General features: G+C 45.5%; 1 protein-coding gene across 8 annotated transcripts in view; it reads left to right on the forward strand.

The window, feature by feature from the left end:
* Positions 1 to 17805, forward strand: part of SUN1 (Sad1 and UNC84 domain containing 1) — a 161863-nt gene that overhangs the window by 53369 nt on the left and 90689 nt on the right. For all 8 annotated transcript variants that reach the window (XM_075318068.1, XM_075318065.1, XM_075318064.1 and 5 more), the window contains 2 exons: positions 12525 to 12719; positions 17523 to 17713. In XM_075318068.1, the coding sequence (XP_075174183.1) occupies positions 12598 to 12719; positions 17523 to 17713 (313 nt within the window). In that variant the 5' untranslated portion in view covers positions 12525 to 12597. The remainder of the gene's footprint in view (positions 1 to 12524; positions 12720 to 17522; positions 17714 to 17805) is intronic.

Genomic DNA, 17805 nt, shown 5'->3' on the forward strand with positions numbered 1-17805 from the left:
TTTAGATGTGGACTGATGCTGATACTGATGCACCCTGAGCCTGCAGGAAAGCTTGAATTTCTTAGGACCTTGATTGAGGCTGTGTATCCACCATCCGGACTATTCTCCATTACAACCTTTCATCGGTTTCTCTGTGCCGCCCACGTCCAGGGAGATTAGCTACAGTGCCATGGATGGTAAACATCTTAACCTGTTATGCAACGTAGACAAAGCAAAATCAAGGTCTCTGGAGATGGACTTGTAACCTTGTTGATATTTTTCAGCAAGTTTGGTCCTCAAGGCCTCAGACAGGTCTCTCCTCTTTCTGTTCTCCATGCTTATACACACATACACACACACACACACACACACACACACACACACACACACTAAACATTGAGCCTTCTCCCCTTTTTATCTGGTTTCAAGTGTGATTTCTATATTGCCCACACCTGTTACTTGCCACAGGTGAATGAGCATCATACAGTTTGCCCACAATTTTGGTAAAGTGGCAATAAATTTGTCCTGCCCATTTTTGAGGTTTTGTGTAAAATTATGTCCAATTACCATTTTTCTCTGCTTTTTTGAGTTGTTCCAATACACACACAGGAAATAAACGTGTAATTGTGATGATTTTCTTTGATAAACACTTATATTAACCTCATAACGACGGCCGTACGACTTAAAGCGGCGGCAAAACAGGGTACTTATTCTGTTCCGCCGCTTTAAAGCGGCGGCCCGAAAAAACCCTGTAGCGCCCCCCAGCGACCGAAAATCTCGGGGGTTTCAGCTACCGGGGGTAGCTGAGACCCCCCAGATTATGAATCGGGGTGTTTTTTTTGGACCCCGATCATGTGATCGGCGGTATACACCGTATACCGACGAACACATGAAAAAAAAAGAAATGGCCGGTAAAACTGATTTCTTTTTCATCTGACATGATCAAACATGTCAGATGAGAAAGAAATCTAACCCCCTAGTGCCCCCAAAGCCCCCGGTACCGGAGAGTCCCCCCACCCCCACCCCTACCCCCACCGGACATCCAAAATGGCGCCGAAGCGCACAGAAAACTGCCGCCGGCGCCGGCTCTGCAGTCATTTCCCTCCGATCTGAAATGATCAAACATTTCAGATCGGAGGGAAATGTCCTCCCCCTGACCCCTCCTCCGGTCCACCGGAGCCCTCTGGTCACCGGAGCCCCCTCCGGTTCTCCAGAGCCACCACCCCCTCCCCCCTCCGGAGCGTGGAAGATGGCGGCGCACAGCGCGCGGCCGCCTTCATTCTGCTCTTTCTGCCGCATGTGACACGTCACATGCGGCAGAAAGGTGTCCCCAGGTCCCACTAGGTCACCCCCCCCCCCCCCCCAAGCCCCCGGTTATACGTTACCTGTCTGCCGCTCCGGGCCCGCGATCGCCGCCTCCTTCTTCAATGCTGGCGGCGCATGCGCAGACAGCGGCTGTCAGCTGGATCCCTGCAAGCAGGGATCCTGCTGACGTCGCTGATGCACAGGCTCCACTGTGGACCGGGGGAGGGTGAGTGCAGTGATCTGCAGCCACACTCCTCACATGGAGAGGCTGCTGTTCCAGAAAATGGGGGGTACGTTCTGTGAGCGTGCCCCTCATATTCTGGAATGAGGTTACTGCAGGTCACTCTGCCCTAGGTTGGACCGGGGCAGTGTGAGTGCAGTATTCTCAGATTACTGCACCCACACTGCTCATGGAGAGCTTGCTCTTCCAGAAAATGGGGGATACGTTCCCTGAACGTGCCCCCCATATTCTAGAAGATCCAGAGTCGGCGCGGGACCTCCAAAATGGATTACAGCGACCGGAATTTCTTTATTTTCAATAAATTGGTAAAAGAGGAATGTTTCGGGGAGTGTTTTTTCAAATAAATTTTTTTTTTGTCTTTTTTTTTTCTATTACTGACTGGGTTAGTGATGTCGGGTATCTGTTCAGATGCCGTGACATCACTAACCCCAGGGCTTGATGCCAGGTGACATTACAGCTGGTATCAACCCCATATATTACCCCGTCTGCCACCGCACCAGGGCGCGGGATGAGCTGGGGCGAAGCGCCAGGATTGGCGCATCTAATGGATGCGCCACTTCTGGGGCGGCTGCGGCCTGCTATTTTTAGGCTGGGAAGAGTCCAATAACCATGGCTCTTCCCACCCTGAGAATACCAGACCCCAGCTGTCCGCTTCACCTTGGCTGGTGATCTAATTTGGGGGGGACCCCACGTTTTTTTTTTTTTTTAAAAAACGCCTGGGGAGCCCTCCAAATTGATCACCAGCCAAGGTGAAGCTGTCAGCTGTGGTTTGCAGGCTACAGCTGTCTGCTTTACCCTAGCTGGCTATCAAAAATAGGGGGGACCCCACGTCGTTTATTTTAATTATTAATTTTTTGGGGGGCTAAATACAAGGCTAGGCACCCTTTAGTGCCACATGAAAGGCACTAAAGGGCGCCAGCTTAGAATATGCAGGGGAATGGGACGTTATATTTGTTTGACATCTATCCATTCATCCATTGTAGCATTTTATGCTGTGTGCCCACAATCAGGCTTTGCAGCGTTTTGGGCGCAGAGTGTTTTCCCTGTGTCCATAACGCTGCGTTGTGCAGTAGAAGCACAGTGGAAGGATTTTTAGAAATCCCATGCCCAATGTGCTTCTTTTCTCCGCAGCATAAACCGACCTGTGGCGCAGCTTCCCGAGCCTCAGCATGTCAATTTATGCTGCGGAGATGAGTGTTCTCTGCAGGTAGCATAGAGCTCCACAGCGGCCTGAACCCAAATCGTGGGCTTGGGCAGCTGCGTTCTCCCGTGGACAACACTCACATCTCTGCAGGAGGCTGACACTGTGTACTAGATGCCGTGTCGCTGGATCATGGCCACAGAGCCTAACAGTGAGACATTTGTTGCTACAGCAACATTTTTGTGAAGTACCTGTGGATTCAAAATGCTTACTATACTCCTGAATAAAATCCAGTTTCCAAAATGGGGTCACTTGTGGGGGTTTTCTGATGTATAGGTACCCAAGGGGCCCTGCTAATGTGACATGGTGCGCGCAATTTATTTCAACTTTTCCAGAATTCAAATGGTGCTCCCTCCATTCCAAGCCCTCCCATTTATCCAAACAGAGGTTTTTGGCCACATGTGGGGTATCCCTGTGCTCATAAGACATTGGATAACAACCTGTGGGGTCCACGGTTTGTTGTTGTCTCTTGAAAAAGTGAGAAATTTGATGCTAAAGCAACAGTTTTGTGAAAAAAATGAAAATTTTCAATATGGCAACCTAAGCTTATCAAATTCTGTGAAGTACTCGTGGATTCAAACTGCTCACTATACACCTTGATAAAAGCCTTGAGGTGTCTTGTTTCCAGAATGAAGTCACTTGTGGGGGACCGCCACTGTTTAGGCACCTCAGGGGCTCTCCAAATGCAACCTGGCGTCCGCTATTGATTCCAGCCAATTTTGCAGTCAAATGGCACTCCTTCCCTTCCGAGCCCTGCCATGCGCCCAAACAGTTGATTTCCACCACATATAAGGTATCGCCAAACTCAGGAGAAATTGCACAATAAATGTTATGCTGAATTTTTTCCTTTTACTCTTGTAAAAAAAAAAGCTACCTGGTTGAAATAACAATTTTGTGGTAAAATTTTATTTTTTTTTTTTCATGGCTCAACGTTATAAAATTCTGTGAAGCACCTGAGGGTTCAGGGTACTCACCAAACATCTAGATAAATTCCTTGAGGGGCCTAGTTTCCAAAATGGGGCCACTTGTGCGGGGTTTCTGCTGTTTAGGTACCTTAGGGGACCTCCAAATGCGACATGGTGCCCGCAATCTTTTTCAGCCAAATTTCCTTTCTAAAATTCAAATATTGCTCCTTTCGTTCCAAGCCCTCCCATTTGTCCAAACAAAGGTTTCAGACCACATGTGAGGTATCACCGCGCTCATAAAAAAGTGGTTAACAAACCTTGAGGTCAAATTTTTGGAATTACCTCTTGAAAAAGTGAGAAAATTGATGCTAAAGCAACATTTTTGAGAAAATTATTAAAATTTTCAATATGACAACGTAACGTTAACAAAATCTGTGAAGTACCTGTGGATCCAAAATGCTCACTATACCCCTAGATAGAAGCCTTGAGGGGTCTAGTTTCCAAAATGGTGTCACTTGTGAGGGATTTCTTCTGTTTAGGTACCTTAGCGGACCTGTAAATGCAACATGGTGCCCGCAATCTATTTCAGCCAAATTTGCTTTCCAAAATTCAAATATTGCTCCTTCTGTTCCGAGCCCTCCCATTTGTCCAAACAGAGGTTTCTGACCACATGTGGGGTATCGGCGCGCTCATAAGGAAGTGGGGAACAAGTTTTGAGGTCCATTTTGTTGTGTTATTTCTTCTAAAAGTGAATAAATTTGGGTTAGAGCAACATTTTTAGGTAAAATTTAATTTTTGCTTTTTTTCATTCCACATTGCTTTTGTTCATGTGAAGCACCTGAAGGGTTAATAAACTTCTTGAATGTGGTTTTGAGTACTTTGGGGGGTGCAGTTTTTAGAATGGTGTCACTTTTGGGTATTTTCTGTCATCTAGGCCTATTGAAGTCACTTCAAATGTGATGTGGTCCCTAAAAAACTGGTTTTGTAAATTTTGATGTAAAAATGAGAAATTGCTGATAAACTTTGAACCCCTCTAACTTCCTAACAAAAAAAAATTTTGTTTCCAAAATTGTGCTGATGTAAAGTAGACAAGTGGGAAATGTTATTTATTAACTATTTTGTGTCACAGAAATCTCTGGTTTAACGGTATAAAAATTCAAAAGTTGAAAATTGCTAAATTTTCAAAATTTTTGCCAATATTCAATTTTTTTCATAAATAAACACAAAAAATATTGTCCTAAATTTGGTACTAACATGAAGTCCAATATGTGACGAAAAAACAATCTCAGAATCACCGGGATCCGTTGAAGCGTTCCAGAGTTATAACCTCATGAAGTGACACTGGTCAGAATTGCAAAATTTGGTCTGGTCATTAAGGTGAAAATTAGCTCCGTCACTAAAGGGTTAATATATTTTCTAGAACAATTTCAAGATTGCCAACACTATTGGCAATGGCAGAAATTATTATTATTTTTTTTTTTCTCTTTTGGTGTTATGGGTGTTTTTTTTATGGGCAAATAGTTCCCAAAAGCAAAAAGTTGTGTGAAGACACATTATTGTATTGGGTTAGTTAAATGTATAGGCATAGGGGGCAGTTGACTCAGGTTGGTCCGAGTTTTTCGATCTGAGCACGGTTTATTGGTTTGTGTTTGACATGTGAAACTGCCTAGGAATTAAAATAATTTTACTAGACAAAGAGAATCTGTGACCAGGTTTTTGCCATCTAATCTGAGAGCTAAATAATGTAGGGGCAGAGATGCTGAATCCAGCAATGTGTCACTTACTGGGTTAATGATACTGTACTGCTGATTACACATTACAGGACTACTTGGCGTGCTGTGGGTAGTCCAGCATATTCATGAGCCCTGTATAACTGCTAGACCTGCAGCAGAGACTACATTGTTTTTATCAAAATGACAGCAAACAGCTCAGTAAGTGACACATCGCTGGAATCAGGGTCTCTGTCTGTACATTATGCTGCTCTGAGTTGGGGAAGCAAAAACCTGGTGACAAATTCCTTTTTAAAGGCTTTCCACAAAATTAAAGTAAAATACATCGGGATATAATCTGACCGTTGAGATGGACCCGAGTAAAAGGTTCTTGAAACTCTTAAGAGTACTAGAGGCTGTTGCTCTTTTGGGTTAGAAAAGCTGCCCCCATAGATGTAACTTAAAGCCCAAAATTGTCTGCCTTTTAATAGTCTTACCACCCCCCACCTCCAGCTATATCTCTATCCTTTTCACTTGCCTCTTAAAGGGAATCTGTCACCATGTTTTTGCTCCCCCATCTGACAGCAGCATAATGTAGAGACAAAGCTCCTGATTTCAGCAATGTGTCACTTACTGGGCTGTTTGCTGTCATTTTGATAAAATCAATGTTCTCTGCTGCAGATCTAGCAGTTATACAGAGCTCATGAATATGCTGGACTACCTACAGCACGCCAAGTAGTCCTGTAATGATAATCTCCTGCTGATGAAAGTGATTTTACACTAAGCAGCCCAGTAAGTGACACATCGCTGGAATCAGGATCTCTGCCCCTACATTATGCTGCTCTCAGATTAGGTGGCAAAAACCTAGTGACAGATTCTCTTTAATACCTTTTTTAAAATGAACCTGTCAGATCAAGTGTCCATTTTTTTCTTATTTTATCCCTACTGCTCCCCTGACTATTCATTTTTTTGTTTCTTATAGTCCCAGTGATATAGAAACTACAAAAAAGAATTACCCCAATCAATTCTTTATTGTAGCATTAATAATCATATTCATAAAATCACCCATGAAAGACATAATACAATAAAACATATAACAAAATGCTATATTGCTATATGTGTTATTGTATTATGTCTTTCATGGGTGATTTTATGAATATGATTATTATTATTACAATGAATTGATTGGGGTAATTTTTTTTGTAGTTTTTAATAAGGACCCCATTAGGCATCTTTAATGAACTTTCCCTGTATCTAGTATCCTAAAGGGATATTTATAAAAAGTATTTCTAAAGATCCTTTATGATATGCTAATGAGCGTGGGGACTAGTCGCAGGGGCGTTAGTTCTTCCGACTAGTCAGCACATTTGGTCATACACACTATGAAGCTGGGTGTGCACATCCCGGCTTCAGAGAGGCCTAGTGTGTATGACAGGAAGTGCCAGGACGTCTGATCATGCGCACTGACCATAAAATCGGCGTCTGACGTGGTGACAACAGACACAGGTACGTGCGTCACTGCCGATGACGCTGGGCATTGAATGGCATGTTAGCACGCCCCTGTGGGTGTGTTAACATGCTAAGAGGGCGGACTAGTCAGGAGAACTAGTCATCTTGTGACTAGTCCCTGCGCTCATTAGCATATCATAAAGGATCTTTAGAAATGCTTTTTCTAAAGATCTCTTTATCTATGCTACTAGATACAAGGATGGTTAGGCAGGGAATAGGAATATACACCCAGAACTGCTCGTGGTTCTGGGTGCATATTGCACCTGACCGGTTCCCTTTAAAGGGAAGGTGGCGTCAGAATTTTTTTTTTCTCAATAACTTTTAAAAATATAAAGTATTAATGTTTTAATGTTGTGTACATATTGTTTTTAAGAAGGCAAAAATATTAAAAAAAAAAAAAAATTTAAATGTTTAATATTTTTCTCTCTTAAACACTAGGGGGAGCAGCTGCTGAAATCCTATAGAAATCCCACTGTAGAAATAGCTCACATTACAGCTGCAGTAAAGTGGACGGAGTCTGCTCTCCTGTGTGTGATGTCACCCCCCCCCTCCCTCCCAATCTGGGTGTTTCCAAAAGAATAAGTGGAAACATTCATCATCTGTGCTTGCTGTCAGTGAGTGGAAACCACACATACATAGGGATATATAGCTTGCAGAGCGTCGCTGCACCTGTATCATGTGTCAGGAGCGACGCTCTGCAGGCTATTCCTGTGTATGTGTCAAGAGGAGCAACGCTCTGCAGACTGACACAAGCAGGGAGATATACAGTATACCACGCTGCCCCACTGTGCTGCTAGGAGGACAGGCCAGGGGTGAACGCACACAAGTGGGGGAGCGCGAAGTAGTGGGGGCTGGGGAGCAGCGACAGCGGCGGGGGGAGTAGCGTACCGGTAGCTTCGGACTGGCTATGGAGCTCTCCCCTGCAGCCTGGACTGATCTTGGAGGTTGCAGGACTGTACTGCGAACGCCGAGTGATTGAGTCCCCTGCGATTGCGGTGCAGTTCATAACAGCTGTAGACAGGACGGGCTGATCTCCGGAGTTCAGGTGAGAGCACCGGAGATCAACCCGGGATGTCTGCAGCTGTCATGAACTGCACCGTAATCGCCGGGGAATCAATCACTCGGTGCTCACGGTACAGTTCAGGCTGCACGCCGGAGCTCAGGTGAGAGCTTCGGAGTGCACTGCAGGTAACCGCAGCCACGCCTGGCATTACTGGAGATTACTCCGGTAGTCAGTCCGACGCTGCGTACCGGTACTCACCCATCCCGGTGGGTAGCTCCAGATGGCGCTGATCTCCTCCCTCTGCTTAGATCTGGACAGCCCAGGGGGTGCGTCCAGGTCACAGCAGACGCCGACTCTGTTAGTCTATGGGGTCGGATCCCGACCACTGTTCTCTATGCACAGGGGACTGCCATAAAGGAGGTGACTAGCTGTCGTTACACACACAGCGAATCCAACATGGCAGCCCCTTCAGTAAAACTAGAATTAAATAAAAACTAAATAAGCAGTGATTTTATTTTTGTATTAAAAATACTTTATTTCATAATCACTATTATTAATACAAAAATAAAAAAACGCGATACCTTCCCTTTTCAGGCAGATTTAAAGGGAACCTCTCAGCTGTGGTAATACATGGTGCCCAATCGATGGGCACCATGTATCAGGCACTGGCTGTATTAGCTTTTGACTCTGAAAGCTGCAGACCGACTGTTCAAACTCCCAGATGTGAGCGGTCCATGTACTGCAAATAAACAAGGCACATATTGATGTGGAGGAGCTGCAGAGGACCTTTGACGTAGGGCTACTACATGGCAGTCCAGCCTTTTTTAGTGTCTCCTCTGCTCAGTGTACACAGCTGTGTATATTACCTCCCGGGAGGTTCTGGTTTTGATGTTTGAGAGGACCGTGGCGTTTTCTTTCCTGTTTAGTAGATGCAGAATCCTGTGTATTATTTAGCCCTCACTCTCCTATACATCAATGGTGCGGTCAGGGCTCCTTACCTCCTGGACATTCAGCTACGGCAAATACCAGACCCAAACTTCTATCTGAGCAGCCATGTCACAGACCAGTAATGCGTCAGTTTAGTCATTTTGGAAGGAACGTTAATTCTTGAAGAAACTAAAAAGACTACAGTTGCTCTGGAATAAGAATGACGACAATCTTAAACTTTTTTTCGGCCCTTTGAAAAAAACTTTGCCCTAAAGATTGTTCATTCTTCGCCTGCAGCCATTGAGTATCTTGAGGTTCACCACCGAGTCTAGGTGAAGAATGTCTAGCGCGTGTGGCCTCCAGACTCCATGGTCACGTGTTCTGTCTACGTATGATTCTATAACCATTAATGTCAAACTGCCTAAAGCAAATATCACCACAAATCTCTGGATTTCGAAAGAAATCTGGGGCGAATATGAACATGACCTGTTAGCGTTGGGAAGAGCGTGTGTGAAACCAGAAGAAGATCCAGTGATTCCAGCCTCGGACATTCACACGTTGCCGATCTGTAAATGTTGGCCGTACCCACCAGACCATGTTCAGGGGTGAAAGTGGCACCATCATCCTGCTAGAATCCACCATCGTGGCTGTGGATGCGGCGCAATGTGTTTTTTTTGTCGGAGACAAAAAAATGTTACAAGAGACGTTCCAGAGACAAAAAACATAAAACATTACAAGAAACCTCCCATCCGTGCGCCGCATTAGCCAATTACGACGGATCCGGCAAAAGCCGGATGCAACACAAGGCAATTAGGCACAATCCGGCACTAATACAAATCAATGAGGATAAAACGAATCATGCGCCGGATCCGTCCCTGTCCATTTTTTTTATTGCTGTTCAACTAAAAACTTTACTTTTTAACATTTTTTTTTTTTTCTTCAGGCACAAACCGGATTGTGCCTGATGCGACGGATCCGTCGCAGATTGTGACAAAACTGATGTGACTGATCAGGCAAAGACAAAAAAAACGGATCGGTCTTATTTTCCCCCTTCCGGTGAGAGGTGTTTTTGTTTTTTTTTTGGTTTTTTTTTTCTTTTCAGAAGTGAATTTACATATGTTCTGGGCATTCCCAGAAAAAAAACGGACCCGTTGCCAATAGGCTTCCATTGTAAAAAAAAACAAACCCAAAAAACGGACATTGCCAGATCTGTCGCAATTCATTTTTTTGATGGACACAAAAAACATTGCATGCTGCGTTCCTTCCGGCAGCCGCACAGACAAATTTCGCCGGATCCGTTGCACGCCGGATCAAAACGCAAGGCCATGCGGCACAGTCCGGCTGAAAAACAACACTATGAGGGAAAAATGAATCTGCTCCGGATCCGTTTTTTTTTTTTTAAAATTGCCGGATTGCGCATGATGGCAAAAAGTGATGTGTGAAAGAGGCCATACATGGTGTGTCCTGTCCGGCGGCCGCACAGAAAACTTTTGCCGGATCCGGCGCACGGCCGTGCGGCACAATCCGGCGCTAATACAAGACTATGGGGAAAAAACGGATCCGTTTTATCCGCATTTCGCCGGGTTGTGCCTGACGGCAAAAAACGGATGTGTGAAAGCAGCCTAAGGGTCTTGCACACCCAATGTTGTGGTAGATGGCGGACGTTTCTATCGTGGAGTGATGCAGATGTGGAGCAGCCTTCTAGGACACTATTCACCAGCCATTGAGTGCTAATCCCGCAGACACGTAGAGGGGCCGCCGCGCTCGTCTTCACACTGCCGGCTTGTTACACTTCAGCACTGTTTGGCAGCTGGCGCGTTCTCGGCATTTGCCACATGTTGCTAGAAGACACATGTCTGTTGGCAAATGTCAATGGCTCTTGTTCTGTGGAGAGGATCTGTATAATCAGTCTATTGAGGCAGACAGTGGTCTTTTCACCTTACCCCCTCCATGGAGATGTCTCAGCTGAGTCTCAAGTGTGATGAGGACGGGGCAGACCTCTCCATGTCGCCTGGCAAATATTTTATCCTGTTTCTCCAAATGAAGAACTGAGCAAACAATTGGGAAATGCCTGTGAGTTTTTTACTTCAGCTCCGTCTGTTTATTTTTCTTCGGGTCACAGCTATGTGACGAAAGAGGGCAAAACCTCTGCAATAAGGGAGTTTGCTGTGGAATAAGGCCACTCGCGTGTGTATGTATATAGACCGACTATAACATCAGCGTGCCATCTCTGACCCAAATTAGCTTGATTCCCTTGTAGATAAAAAAAAGTGTATAAATTTGGGTCATGATTTTTAATTGTTATTCATAAAGGATTGTCAGTAACGCTCCATTACGTTTCTCAATTCATATTCATATTGGTACTTTCCAGTCTCCAGACTTCACTAAGATTAATGGATGGAGAATTGTGTATAATGTGAAAACTGTGATCCCTCGTGGGCAGGGTCATCTCTCCTCCTGTACCAGTCTGTGCCTTGTATTGTTAATTATTATTGTACTTGGTTTTTATACCCCATTTTACATGTAAAGTGCCATAGAATAAATGGCGCTATAATAATAACTGAACCTTGGTCTGTTCAGCCAGAGGCCCCCCCTCCCCAGTCTGTTCAGCCAGAGGCCCCCCCTCCCCAGTCTGTTCAGCCAGAGGCCCCCCCTCCCCGGTCTGTTCAGCCAGAGGCCCCCCCTCCCCGGTCTGTTCAGCCAGAGGCCCCCCCCTCCCCGGTCTGTTCAGCCAGAGGCCCCCCCCTCCCCGGTCTGTTCAGCCAGAGGCAAACTGTGGCTGGAGGTGTCCAGTGATGTAGAAGCCACTGTAGGTCTCTGGCTAGTGCTTCCCTCCCCGGCTTTTATCAATCACAGCCCCCTTTTAACCTCTGGGTGTCCCCGATTTATCCTACTATGACGACTTTCCACGGATTGCCCATCATAAGGTGGACATTTATGTCTGGTACTCTGCATACTTTTTTCTGCGGCACAGATGATGTTGGCTAAAGTCAGGTCACTAGCTTCCCAGCCGCCAGGCTCCGATTCAGTCACTTAACTGACATGGACTCATTCAGCTGGATCGGGGCCTGGGTGATCGGAGTCTGTGGTACTATTCACCCAACCAAATCGTGGATGTTACCGGATAGTGCCAGGAATATTCTCCTGATGGTGCCCAAATAATGGAAAAGTGGCTAGTTTATTTTTTTATTTTTTGCACAAAGTCTCCGATGGACGCACTGAGGACTGCTGATTAGTCCTCAACCCTACCGCATTACCAACATGTAACCCACAACAACCTTTGCAGAATGGCCTTAAACTCTTAAAGGGGCTGTGTCCTTTACAAAATGTGGCTGCTTTCCTTCCGCAGTGGCACCACATCTATCCATGGGTATCGCAGCTCAGCACTCTTCATCAACTGTTCTGAGCTGCAATACCAAAACTATCTCATGGAAAAGATAGAAGAAAGCAGCCATGTTTTTTCAGAATTCTCTAGGACACGTCATATATTTTATCATTTGGTAACAGCCATGGAGAATCGGGCTGAAGTCTGACGGATTCCTGGAAACTCCACCCGATGTTGTTTTTCTCTCTTTTTGATACGTTTGATATAAATTCATGGTTGTCTAGCATTGTGGTCTGTTAACATAAGACTCGTATTTCCGAGCGATTGTTCTTCTTGTAGCCTACTGTCTGAATGTTGCATTCCCAGTTATCCGGTCCTGTATACAGTATATACGCAGTAACCTGTGCTTCACTCTTGTAGCTCCAGCTATTCTTCGGCTGCTCTGGATTTTGAGAACTTGCATAAATTGGATCCCGTATTCGATTCTCCCAGAATGTCGCGGCGTAGTCTACGTCTGGCGAACCCCAGCAGCTTCTCTGATGATGTCCTCAACAGCAGCATGGCCTCCACTGTCTCCTATTCTGGAAATGTTTCTAATGAACGGACAATTAACAGGCAAGTCTCGAGACCGGACTCTGTATGGGGGAAATGCAAGATCTTGGGCGTATAGGGGTGCAGCAATTGGGGAGAACAGGACAGTGCATGTGAAGGGACCACCCTCCAGACACTTGCAATCACAAAAGGGGGAGCAAATCTTATTTTTTTTTTTTCTTCTCCATGGTCCCGAAAGTAGTAAGACCATGAAATTAGACAACTGTTGACAGTCTTAAAATGTGTGTAAAAATTATATACACTCACATAACTACCTAAGTAGTGCGCAATTTTTTTTTTTTTTTTTTAAAGTGCACCAATCATCAGGATTTTCTTATATAACCTAAATCCAGTGCTATACTGGTGCTATCATGCTGATTCTATACATACCATTAGTTGTCAGCTCGGATGTATAGGCTTTGAAACACAAGCAAGTAAAGTTTGCAAAATGGGCAGGTTTTTGAATGGCAGCAGCTTATAGCTGGGGTGGGTTTTGATGTTAATTTCTACCGCCAGCATGTCCGTCCTCCCCCTATCTGTTATTTATGCGAATTCCATTATAGAATGGTTTTACTAACTGACTAGAAGGACCTGTGCTGATGTTATACCCTTGTGACCAGAAGAGGCGGGGCCTCAGCCAACACAAAACTGTTGCTTCCTGGTATCAGCTATGTTGGTTGAGGCCCTGCCTCTTCTGGTCACAAGGGTATGACATCAGCACAGGTCCTTCTAGTCAGTTAGTAAAACCATTCTATAACAGAATTAGCATAAATAGCAGGGGGGCGGGAATCACAATGAATACCCCTCTAGCTATCAGCTGATCGGCAGCTGCTGTCATTTTACAAACTTTCCTTGCTTGTGTTTCAAAACCTATACATCCAAGCTGACAACTAAAGGCATGTATAGAATCAGCCTGATAGTGCCAGTATAGCACTGGCTTTAGCTTATATAGGAAAATCCTGGTGATTGGTGCGCTTTAACAGTTTAAAGGGTTGTCCAGGACTTTAAAATTGACCTATCCTTGGGATAGGTCACAATGCCCAATCAATGAGGATGTAACACCCAGCACCCCCGCCGGTCAGCTGCTCCCAGTGCCGCCAGCTGGAACTGTTCGGTTGCGAAACAGCATAGCTCCATCAGTGGAATAGTGGCTGTGGCCAGCACATCTGCTCCCTATTGATTTGAATAGGGGTCATGTATCCAGTATTGGGCTTTGGCCATTATTGCATTGAGCTGTACTGTGCAACTCCGCAACCTAACCGTTCTGTGTGGCGGCAGCATCGGGAACAGCTGATCAGCAGGGGTGCTGGGTGCCACATTGTCACCGATCAGACACTGATGATCTGTCCTAAGGATAGCTCCTCAGTGTTAAAGTCCCTGATGACACCCTTTTAGAGTGTATTTCTCCCAAATAAAGTTCAATAGAAATCCCCACTTTTTTTGCTTCGGGACCTCAGTTATGGTTTCTGCTTGCCGATGAACAAGGAGCGGAGAAGCTTGTATACACCCGGAGATTTAGGCCCATATAGACTGTCTCACAGCTGAGAGTTTGTTACATTTGGATCAGGTCTAGACGATCCTCATGAGCAAAATATACTAGCAGCACACATCAACCACCCATGAATGGGGACGGCTCAACTTGCCCTGATGTGGTTTGGATGTCAACATCCTCGATCTTTTGTTCTGCCAGATAGTAGACATCATTGGCAGCCGCTTATCTCCCTCTGTAAGTAAACACGTCTGATTGGCATGATGGAGCCGGGTGTTAGCTGGCAGACTCATCCAGCCATCTCGTATATATCTCGCTTTACGGCCTCCATACACTGTAGACTGTCGGTCGAACGCTCCGTTATAGTCTGGTTCAGCTGTCTGTTTATGGAGGCCTCCTATCACCAGAAGAGGATGTCGGGGCACAGAAGGATTCGGCATTACTGATCCTTCTCTAAGAAATAAGCCTCCACCAGAGAGGGGGACCAGGGGAGCGCCCCTGTGTATGGGCGAGTCGGGGGAGGTCGCTGTTGGCTGGACCATTCTTTTCGAGGGTCCTTTTAGAGATTTTGTACAACCAAAGCCTATACCTGGAGTGTACCTGGAGTGAATGCTTTGAGCTGTGCGTGCCAGCATTACTCCAGATGGTTTACACCTTTACAGCTGCCAACTGATAAGATCCAGCCTTGATTAGATTACGCTCAGTGATAACAGGGATTAGAACCACTTTACATATAATTGGAAGTTGCACTATGATTGGTTCCTCTGCACATTATTAGGGGTGCACCCTTTACAAGCTGGAGTGAATCCAGGATGCTCAAGAGTATATGGTGGAGGAGGGTGCATTTACACTGGCTGACCGTACCCGTTAAATCTCAATTAATTGTTTGTTTACATAGGCACACCGCGCTTCCATGTACACAGAACGATTGTTAAAACGATTGTTCTGTGCACATAGAATATCATTGATCTGTTCAACAGTTTTGCTCATTTGTTAACTAATTGGCAGCTTTTTTTCTCTGGTTGATAATCGTGATTGACTGTTTCTAGGAAAGCTTATATTCTGATTATGAGCCAGTGTAAATACAGCTATATATGCTGCAGTACAATCAGCTTGTAAAGTGCAATATAAGGGTACCGTCACACTTTAGCGACGCTCCTGTGATCTCACCAGCGATCTGACCTGGTCAGGATCACTGGTGCTTCGCTACATGGTCGCTGGTGAGCTGTCAATCAGGCAGATCTCACCAGCCCCCAGCCAGCAGCGACGCGTGGAAGCGATGTTGCGCTTGGTAACTAAGGTAAATATCGGGTAACCAAGCGCTTGGTTACCAGATATTTACCTTGGTTACCAGCGCACACTGCTTAGCGCTGGCTCCCTGCACTCCTAGCCAGAGTGCACATTGGGTTAATAAGCAAACCGCTGTGCTTATTTACCTGATGTGTACTCCGGCTACTTGTGCAGGGAGCCGGCACTGGCAGCCTGAGAGCGGCGGACGCTAGTAACCAAGGTAAATAATGGGTAACCAAGCAAAGGGCTTCGCTTAGTTACCCGATATTTACCTTGGTTACAGCTTACCGCAGGCTGCCAGACGCCGGCTCCCTGCACATTCAGATCGTTGCTCTCTCGCTATCAAACACAGCGATGTGTGCTTCACAGCGGGAGACCAATGTCCAAAAAATGAACCAGCAGTGTGTGTAATGAGCAGCGATTTCACAGCAGGGGCCAGGTCGCTGCTCAGTATCACACACAGCGAGATCGCTAATGAGGTCACTGCTGCGTCACAAAAACCGTGACTCAGCAGCGATCTCGCTATGTGAGAAGTACCCCTAAGTGATGAGCTAGGAGTGCTCACAACGCAATTATCCTATGTTTGTACAGTGCTTTTTATTAAAGGGATCCTGTTGTCACCAGGCTTTTCCCTTATAAGCTGCAGCCACCACCAGTGAGACCTTCTATACAGAATTCTACAATACTATATAAGAGCCCAAGCTGCTCTGTATAACGTAAAAACCTCTTTTATTGTAAACATCTGGGGGAGGTCGGGTCCGATGAGTGTCGCCAGTCTCTGGTCCAGTATCTCCTATCTTCCTTCCATCACCGTCCTACTTCATAGTTCCGTCCTACGTCATCCACTCAGACCTCCATTGCACTCTTGCGCACTTTAATCTGCCCTGCTGAGTGCAGAGTAAAGGACTGTAATGCGCAGGCGCGGGGAAAGATCAATAACTCTCGCATGCGCACTACAATACTTTGATCTGCCCTCAGTATGCCAGATCAAAGTGTGCATGAGCGCAATGGAGGACACTGTGTAGATGATTTAGTATGCGTCATCCACATGGAGCTGGGAAGGAGAACGGCGGCTGCACAGGATAGAGGAGGCGCCGGCTGAGACCAGTAACACCCATTGGACCCGACCACCCTCAGGTGAGTACAATAAGTTTTTTTTTTTGTACAGAGTGGCCTGGGCACTTGTATTCAGTGTTCTACATTGCTGTATATAAGAACTCACTGGTGGTGGCCGCAGGTTATAAGGGACAAATCTGGTGACTGGTTCCCTTTAAACTGCTATTGCAGTGTTTTGTAGTTTTCTTGCTCTATTGCCAGGAATGGGAGATTTAAAGGGAATCAGTCACCAAGTTTTTGCTCCCCCATCTGAGAGCAGCATAATGTAGAGACAGAGATCCTGATTCCAGCGATGTGTCACTTACTGAGCTGTTTGCTGTCATTTTGTTAAAATCAATGTTTTCTCTGCTGCAGATCTAGCAGTTATACAGAGCTCATGAATATGCTGGACTATTTGGCAGCATGACAAGTAGTCCTCTAATGATCTACTGCTGATTAAACAGTGATTTTATCAAAACTACACTAAGCAGCCCAGTAAGTGACACATTGCTGGAATTGGGGTCTCTGCCCATACATTATGCTGCTCTGCAAAAACCTGGTGACAGATTCCCTTTAAGAGGATCATAAGTGGTGTAAGGCATGTCACACATAAAGGCTGGCATTCAAGGGGGCATATAGTCGTTTTGTGATATTTGTCTTAACCTGCGTCCGGCTGAATAGGTACAATTGTAACTATTCAGTTTTAAAATTGCAATAATTTTTTTTTTTCCGAAAAGCCGTAGAGGGCTGAAATTTCGTGACATCTCTGCAGTTTTGGTCCAGAATATATTGGCCAAATTTCAATAAAATATCTCCACCCCCTTCCGAGATAAGGGGTCAAGAAATTTTGGCAAAATTATGCAGCCTGACGAAGGTTAAAATATATAAAGCTTCCCTGCCGTGTGATGTCAGACCAGTACAGATCATTCTGCAATTACTATGTTCTTCTTCAGGTCTGTCAGACAGCGGCAAAACACCAGCATGCAGTCTTCATCATCCAGCAGCCGCCGCTCCTCGAGGAGAGGGGTTCAAGATGCCTCTTTCCAGAGCAGCTTTAGCGGGCACGTCAACGAGTCCTCCACATTGTCAACAGTATTAGACGAATCATCCATACGGGAGCAGACTGAAGTGGACCACCTATGGGGTGAGTGGAGCTGTTTACAGATATCTGAATTACGCTAAACTGGGTAATAAAACATGCAGATGTCCTCAACGAGTGTGTGTGTGTGTGTGTGT

This window comes from Anomaloglossus baeobatrachus, chromosome 7, assembly GCF_048569485.1.
Source record: "Anomaloglossus baeobatrachus isolate aAnoBae1 chromosome 7, aAnoBae1.hap1, whole genome shotgun sequence".
Lineage (NCBI taxonomy): Eukaryota > Metazoa > Chordata > Amphibia > Anura > Aromobatidae > Anomaloglossus > Anomaloglossus baeobatrachus.